Raw genomic sequence first — 8,862 nt, forward strand, 5'->3', positions numbered from 1 at the left:
AGTATACCCACTGCATGGAGGCGTAGCTTTGTTTTGACGCTTTTATTTAATATGAACACATTATCTATACAAGGACTTTGGCTTTTAAACTAAGTTGATGAAGTTATGATGAAAAAACAAACAAAAAACAGTGTAGAATGATGATACAGCAATATGTCTGTGCAGAAGTGCGAGTGCCAGCGCTCTGCACGTGGCAGCTTTTAAAATCCTGCTCAACCGACACAGTTTAACTACAGCTACAACAGTGAGGTTCGATACCCAGCTACAGCCCCTGACATCCCACGGTCCAGATGTGAACATTTTTGCTCCAGGTGTTTGGTTATTTGGCGATGAACTCTGTGAGCACTCAGTTGTGACATGGGCAGAAATCTTGCAACAGTGCATGAACTGAAAAGCTGCGACAGCGAGTAAATGATTGTGGTTAAAATGAACAGTTTAACTTTGAGCTGACTGTTAACTGCTGGCTGGAAGCTTCAGGTTCACAGTAGAGCTGCACACTTCATCAAAACATAATTAATTGAAATCGCAATAGGGACAAGTGCAATATCCAGATTGCAGATGCAGCAAATGTTCTATTAAATACATCAGTGTCGTTGTGTATTGTTGTGCACCATAAGAGCTGCAGTGTAACAAAGATACCCCCTGCCTACAAATCAGTCTCTAGATGTAAATGAACCCAACACAAATTACACCACAAATTTGAATTGAAGTTAAGATTTTTGCATATTGTGTGGCCCCAGTTCATCTGAGGTGAGCTCGGTGCTCCAGAGCCAGAGCACCACCTGTGGCTCTGCTGTGATTCTATTCATCTCACAGTATTTGATTACAAATGACTTATTTATCTTTACAAATGACTTATTTATCTAATTAATGTGTTGAAGTCTTAAATATTGGCAAATTGCTGATTATGTTTGCACGCTTCTTAGACAGAGCCAGAGGGTGAAAGAAAACTCATTTGTGTTGTTTTTGCAAAATGACTGGTGAAACTTGTGTGTCTCTTAAGGCAGTGGTTCTCAAACTTTTTTACATCAAGTACCCCTAAATTGACACATTAGACCACCGACCCCCATTGGATAAAATTTTGAAGCAAACACCAGAAATAAACAAATCTTAGTTTTGAGACTGAAGAACGTTACTTTTCAATTTACGTTCAAATTAGGGCCATGTGTAAAAAAAAATTTAAATTGTAGAGAAAAAAGGGGTACAATATCTCCAAAAATGTTTAAACATTTCTAGAAAAAAGTGGTAAAATATCAAGAAAAAGTTAGGGACCCCCTTGAATCCTCTCAAGGACCCCTGGGGGTCCCTGGACCCCACTTTGAGAACCATTGTCTTAAGGTATATGGTTCAACATTATCGTTTGGCCTGGTCAAATCAGAATATGACACATGCAGAGTACAATACTATCATATCCACAACTGAACATCATGAAAATATCAAGTGTGAGATAAACACAGTGTCCTGTCCCAGCCTCAGTGTGTTGAAGCTCAGGCCACAGGTTCAACACCTACCTTTGTGCTACTCTAAGTGAAAGCTGTACAGTCAGGCCTCAGGAGAATAATCTGCTGTGTGTGTGTGTGTGGCTGTGTGTTTGATAAACATTCAAACTGGACTTTCATTTGCTGTACTTCAAACTGTGCAGCAGCACGCCCACACCTCCTACCAGACCATAGTGCTGTTGTTTCTCTCTGGGACACTGGCTTTGTGAGGACGGACAGTGACTTGTTATTTCCAATGAAAGCCTTCTGGATGATATTGATGGTGAATGCCGTTTGCTTCAGTTGCTTTAGCTTTTAAAGGACTGATGCTCCTCAAGGTTGCACATCATTGCGTAAAGAGGACATGGACACACAACCTTTATTTTGGTGTGAAAGGAAGGATGTGAATGGATATAGTCGGCTCCGGTACAGGACAGATTCTGGTCCGGGCCTTTAGAAACCAACCCCGTCAGAGCAGACTTGCTGAGTCGGTTGTTATGTCTCAAAAATATGGACACGCGTCCAACTTTCCCAGATCCTGCCACTGAACCGGTGCGTCTCGTCCTTCCTGTCCACAGTGTTCACAGCGGAGCAGTACCAGCAACACCAGGAGCAGCTGGCCCTCATGCAGAAGCAGCAGCTGGAGCAGAGCCAACAGCAGCAACAAGCCAACAACCCCGCAACAACCACCACCACCACCAACACACAGGTCAGTACGGACGCACGCGCAGCTACCAAAGCCTTTCGCACAACAAAGCAGACGAGTATGAGACGAGGAGAAAAAGGTCAGAATCAGATCTGTGTCCACTTCACCCACATCTGCTGAACCCACGTGGTCGTTGTCTCTGCCCGTCCCAGTCCCAGTTAGAGGCAAATGAGCCAGAGTTCTCCCAATATGGAAATAATTTTACAGTTGAAGGTCAGTTCAGCCGTCCTCAGGAAACAGGGAGACATCCTCATTCCCACGAGCAGTATTAATGCCACTGGCTCGGTTCCTGTTTGCCAGGAGAAATGCTGAGCTCAGCAGTTAGATTACAACCTAACAGAGCGATCCAGCCTTTGGCGCTGACCCACATGGTTCTCTCTCTGTCTCTCTCTCTGTCTCTGTCAAACAGGCGATCGTGTCCAAGACGTTGGACCAGGCCAGCGCCCAGTTCGCTGCCTCGGCCCTCGTCACCACGGACCAGCTGCTGGCCTTCAAGTCCAAAGAGGAGCTGGTGAGCGGAGTCAACGGGGTCATGGCAAGTGCAGGTGAGCATCCGTTGTGTTACTGACCTATTTTATTCAATTAAACCTCTTCTGGATACTTTTGCCTGTTAAAACATTGAAGAATCCTCCAAACGTATAAATCTAAGAAATAAAATACCAGCTCACAGCTGAGTCTGGGGCCAACATGTTGCTTCTTTTAGGAAACACAAGCCAGAACGGTTGGGAAATGACAGAGGGGAAAGCTTGTTTTATGTTTGAGTGAAGCATTACTCTTAATGAACATCCATCTATTGAGCCAGTCACAGCCAACACACACAGGCCTCAAGACAAACAACCTCACACTCTCATATTCATCACTCCAGGCTGTCAGCTATTAACCTAGTGCACATGTGTTTGGACTGTGTAGGAGGAAGAAGGAGCAAGGAGAGAACCTACAGGCACTGGGAGAACACACAGATAGGGCTTTCACACCGGCAGGGCTCCGTGCTGGTTCCGGTTCCCCAACCCAATTTTGAACCGGCCGGCGCGTTCAGACCCAAAAAACTAACAGGTTTGGAACCTGAACAGTTGGTTCTCAAGGAAACCAGAAAGTAGTTGGTTCTTCCCTGCGAACTGTAACATCATCAGTGGGCGTAGGCTGCGAGGAGGAGCAGGAGGAGGAGGAGGCAGCGACTGACAGCCTGGAGAGAAATAATTTGCCGTGGTCTGCTTTAGGCAGCGATTTGGGCAAATACAGGATTTTGAGAAAAGCTAGAATGCAACACAACAAAGAACAAGTTGTATGAATTTCCCTTCAGGGAGTTATAAAGTACTTCTTATCTTTGAACTCGGGGAAGAGATGGTCAAGGCTGGATTCACTCAATGCCAGACCAAATAATGAGTAAACTTCAAAAACTGAAGGAGGATTACAGAGGCAAAAGCAAAAATGTTGCCACTGTTGTGATAACTTCCTCCTGAGTAACGCAGAGTAACATACGCCCACTTTGGCTGTGCGTCACCAGAAAGCACCGTGGCTCTGAGACTCAGGAACGGAGCTGGAATTGGAACCATGTCCGTCAAAACACACAGAAAGGACCCAGGCACCACCACCACGCTGCCCCAACACGTCTGAAGCGGCTGCAGACCCACAACCAGCAGCCACTTCACTCTGCCCCCTTGTGTATAAACCAGGGTGGAAAAAACACTGAAAACACTTAACAATATAAAAGAGTCCATTAAAGCAGCATCAGCCTCAGCAGTTACCACAGAGTTGCATCAACATCTAAATGTCAACAAAAACTGAACTTTGTGAGTGTGGCAGAGAGAGCGGCTTATTGCAGCACTGTTGTATTAGATTGCATTAGCGTGACTGCGTTCAGACGGTCGCCGCTTTTGTCTGAGAGCTCTCCTCCGCCCCAACAGGTGTTTTCAAAGGCCTGCACCTCTCCAGCACAACTGCAGCCCTTCACCAGACCAACCAGTCGACACACACTACCACCTCCGCGGCCCCCACCTTCCTCCAGCCCTCCTCCAACTCGGTGGTGCCCACGCCCGCCAACGCCGTCCCCACCTCCCTCCCCTCGGCGCCCGGCGCCCACGCGGCAGCAGCGCTGGGGCTCCTGGGATGCAGCGCCGCCAACGCCACCCCCGCCACCACTCAGGTCCTCATCGGGAACAACATCTGTCTGAGCGTGCCGTCGGCCGGCAGCCTGGCCGGACGCCACATCCCCCGGACCCTCGGCAACGTGCCACCCTCTGCCTTAAAGCTGTCCGCCACCACCAACCTGCAGATGCCCAAAGTCTCCGGCGCATCACCCATGGACATGGGCTCAAGGTGAGACTCCACATCCATTAGCTTAGTATTAAAGGGATAGTTCAACATTTTGGCAAATTCACCTATTGTCATAATCCCTATAGCCAAAGGAGTAGGTTCATTACCTTTGATAATCGGTGCATGTTGTTTTGAGATCGGCGGGACAGAGACGCAAGCTGCTCAGTAAACACAATGGAGGTGAATGGTGCAGGTCCCCTGTCCCTCATCACACTCATCAGATACACAATCCAACAACTCCAAAACACTCTGGTGGACAAGTTGTGACTTGCACATTCACCACGCTATGAAATAATTATGTAACGACACATGAAGCAGATACTCAGAATTACTTGCACTTTTGAAATCATTCCGCCCAGCAGCTGTGTCTGGAATGTAGTTCTGGCTATGCATTTGCCTTGAAAATAACTCTGTCTCATAATTATACATGATTATCTCATAGCGTGGTGAATGTGCAGGTCACAACTTTTTGTGACGTTTTGGAGTTGTTGGATCGTGTATTTGATGCGTTTGATGAGGGACAGGGTCCTGTACCATTCACCTCCATTGTGTTCACTGAGCAGCTTGTGTCTCTTCCCCATGGATCTCAAAACAACATACACCGATAATTAAAGGTACTGAACCTGTTCCTATGACTATAGGAATTATGGCAATAGGCGAATTTGCCAAAATGTCGAACTATCCCTTTAAGGCTCCTGTGAGACTCAATATATAACATGTTATAGTTCAGAGTTTCCAGTCGTCATCCTCTAAGATTTCTCAGGTGAAACACGACTAAAGAACAGACATTTGTTTGTTCTTTACACTGATGTGGAATTTACAGACATTTAACCACAGGTGTTAATTAGCTGACGTCTGAACTGAGGCTGCACATACTTGAAGCCTCCACAGGTGTGGGCGTTCAGACAGGAGTTTGATTCCTTATGACGGTGTCTTTGACAACACCTCTGTGATTCAGACATGACAGAAATGCACATTAACTGAGGAAAAACAAGAATATACATCTTCATGCCCAGAAGAAAAGAGTTTCAGTATTTAGTATGCGTTCCTCACTATTGTTGCAGCAGTCTGAGATTATGTTTTATGTAAAAATGTGTTTGCACGGTCAACAGCAAAGCCTTTGCATTAATAATAAAAAATCCCAGCTCCAAGTATTCAGCTGGACCTGGCACAAACACATCCAAATACTGCCAACACAGCGTCTGCCAGAGATAATGCAAAACCGAGAATCCACATAAATCAGCCGGAAAGAAAAAACCGAAATAGCGGTGACGTCGGGAGCTCCTCTGTCAGCCCGAGATCTGGGACAACCAAAGATTTAATTTCAACAAAAAAAAAACAAGCGGGCCACACAAGAGATAAAACGTGAAAGGTAACGCAAAGCCTTAATCTCTCCCATTTCCTGCAGGGATAATCACGACGAAGACAAGCCAGCACTGAACAGTATAGCAGACAACACAGTGGCCATGGAGGTGACGTAGTAGCGGAGCAGCGAGGGGTCCGCTCTTCTAGGTGCTGTGCATCGTAGCATCGGGAATGCAAAAGGGACGGCAGGACTCTGACGCAGACTGACAGGACGACGAGAGGCCGCAGCCGCTCGCTTGCAATTCTCATCTCTCATACTTTTTAACCCTTTTCTTTTTTTGTTGTTTTTGTTTTGTTTCTTTTGTTACCGTTAAAAAAGTAAAAAGATTGACATCTGTAAATTATGAAATATGGCAAAATTAGTATCTGTACAGTAACTACATATTTGTAATATCCCCCTTGTATATATTACTTGAATACAGAACTGTCCATTTGTGATGTTTTGCACTTGGGAGTCAAACTTAAAGGAAAAAAAAAGTAAAGCCAAGTAACTTGTGGCGAGTGTGAGAGATGTGGGAGTTGTATAGAGAAGAGTTTTATCACATCATGTGCATGGTGCGGAGCCTGCTGTTTTTATCTATTTATTGTGCTGTGTTTACAGTTTTTTTTGTTTTTTGGTTTGTTTTGTTTTTTTATTTGTACACTGTACCTTTGTTGGTTCATGTGCTGTAGTAAATGTTAGGTAGCTACGGACTCCTGGGTATTTTTGTATATTGTGAACACAAAGCAGGTCCCCCTCCACACACCCCCGCCCCCCCCATCACATTTATTTTGGGTCCCTGTGCTTCTCTCTGTCGACGGTGTGAAAATCAATGGTGACATACATACAGACCAGGGAGGCCAGGAGGAGGAGGAGGATGAAGAGGAGGAGGTGGTGGTGTGGTGGCGGGTGACTGCGCCTCCCCTGAAGAGAGGGGACTCCTCTCTCTTCCTGGGAGCGTCCATCAGCATTGTCCCAAACACAAGTAACAAAACAGGGATGAAGTCTCTTCCCAGAAGCCCCTGCAGCTTCTGATTAAAGCACTATTTTTTTGTGACATTCTTTTTTTCTTTTTCTTTTTTTTTTAGTTCATGGTTTTGATAAATATCCTGATGCTGCTTTTGTATTTTGTTTTCAAAGGGGTTGTCCTTCATTTTCATGCAAGCGGAGTCCCCCTTTATATTTGTTTTTATCCCACAAACATTTTTGTAAAACAAAAACTGAGTTATTTTTGTATAATTTTTTTTCTTCTTGTGGTAAACTTGATTGTAAGCTTTTCGTTTATTGAAAGACTTCATTCTTTTGTTAATTTGTTACTTGTTCATGCATAGGTGATAATAAGGGAGGTGAATGGGCAGTAATCGCTGTACGTGTTTCATCATTCCAGTTTTTAATAACAAAAAAAAATGCTAACGAGGGGACGGAGGGGTCGTGAGAAAAAACAACCGTTTTTCTCCCCTCGCTTCTCCTTTTTTTTTCTTTGTTCTTTTTTTTTTTCTTTGAAAAAAGAATCTCCAGACGGCTGCAAGGCCAAAAACCACAAGTATTGGGTGCCTTCCTTTGGGGAATTTAATGTTCTCTCTTCTGTGAAGAGTTAGGCACAAAGGCAGCATTACTTAGTAGTGCTTCTCGTCTTTGTCAGAATCTGAATGCCCAGTCCAATGGCAGGATATATCCTTGAGGTTTACTTGTCCCACCTGGAGGCTGAAAAGACTAAAAAAAAATGTGACAGATCTCTCACTAAAATAAGACAATAAAGCCCAGGGCATTAAATGTGAATTGTTTGGACTCTGCTGTCTTCTTATATGCATGTATGTATGTAGGTGTGAGTGTGTGTGCATCTGTCAGTGTGTCCTCAAATCTGAGAGGTTGAGGTCGGTATGATACATATATATATATATATATATATATATATATATATATATATATATATATATATATATATATATATATATATATAATTTAATACGAGAAAGAAAAACATGCAACAAACCTTTCATGTGTTTGATTATAGAGAAACTGAGCCAAAAAAACAACTTCTGTGACTTTGTGATGTCACAACATTCCAGTCTCCGCCTTCAGCCAGGCCCCAAGCTCATATCTGAAAACACTTTTATCTTTTAATGGAAAACAAAACACAGTAAAAGAGCAAACTATGAAACCTTTTTAAATTCTCATGAGCAAACAGCATGAGTCACTCTGGTGTCTGAGTACTGACCATTACAATATAACATTTCAGCTTTAATAAAATGTCACTATTGAAGCTCTGGTCGTTGAGGAGCTGCTGTTAATTGTGTTCCTCTCCTCTGCTAACACGATTCAGCTCAAAATGTTCAACTCGATGCCTAAAAAGTTGAATGTGATGTGTTCATTAGTGAGCTGTAGAGCTGCTGCTACCTTTGGCTAACTGACTTTGTGCTAAGCTGCTGCCTCCAGCTACATATTTAGCAAACACATGAGAATGTTGTTGGGCTCGTCTAATTCTTGGCAAGGAGGCACAGCAGAGTGGGGGGAAAAAAACAACAACAAACTCTTGCCTTCCAGCACCTCTAAAGCTCACTAATAAACATGTTGTGTCTCATTTGTTTAATCCATAACAAAAACCAGAGTAAGAGAAGACAGTTTGTGGTTTTAGTGGGGATGGAGGGGCGACTAATTCTTGGAAGGATGCAGCTACTTCCTGGAATTTTGTCATCATTGTGAGGCAGCCAGGCAAACTCCACAGCCAAGACATAAGTACTTATTATGAACTATAGCATGTTATATTATACTAAATTATACGAATCCCTAGAAAGCAGCGGTTAGAGCTAAGTGAGTTTCCTTCATTATAGCCTGTAATGAGGCCCGAGTGCGGTGCAGGGCAGGTGGACTCACACACTCTGCAGTTTGTTTCTGCATCAGAAAATAAAAACAACTCAGATTCCCTCCCCTGTAGCAACCCGGCTGCGTACGCATCACTTTCTCGTCAGCAGCCAAATCACTCCCTTAGTTTTTTTTTTTTTTCAATTTAGCCGTGCTGG

General features: G+C 44.1%; 1 protein-coding gene across 3 annotated transcripts in view; it reads left to right on the forward strand.

Moving 5' to 3' along the window:
• LOC311003793 (enhancer of polycomb homolog 1-like) overlaps nucleotides 1-7,623 on the forward strand; it is a 30,559-nt gene extending 22,936 nt beyond the window's left edge. For 2 of the 3 annotated variants that reach the window (XM_083995656.1, XM_083995654.1), the window contains 5 exons: nucleotides 2,057-2,187; nucleotides 2,594-2,729; nucleotides 3,094-3,237; nucleotides 4,089-4,500; nucleotides 5,906-7,623. In XM_083995656.1, coding sequence (XP_083851782.1) covers nucleotides 2,057-2,187; nucleotides 2,594-2,729; nucleotides 3,094-3,237; nucleotides 4,089-4,500; nucleotides 5,906-5,978 — 896 coding nt within the window. In that variant the 3' untranslated portion in view covers nucleotides 5,979-7,623. The remainder of the gene's footprint in view (nucleotides 1-2,056; nucleotides 2,188-2,593; nucleotides 2,730-3,093; nucleotides 3,238-4,088; nucleotides 4,501-5,905) is intronic. The other variant, XM_083995655.1, reaches the window with a different exon arrangement.
• Nucleotides 7,624-8,862: the final 1,239 nt, after the last annotated feature.

The sequence above is a fragment of the Trachurus trachurus genome, assembly GCF_905171665.1.
Source record: "Trachurus trachurus genome assembly, chromosome: 20".
NCBI lineage: Eukaryota > Metazoa > Chordata > Actinopteri > Carangiformes > Carangidae > Trachurus > Trachurus trachurus.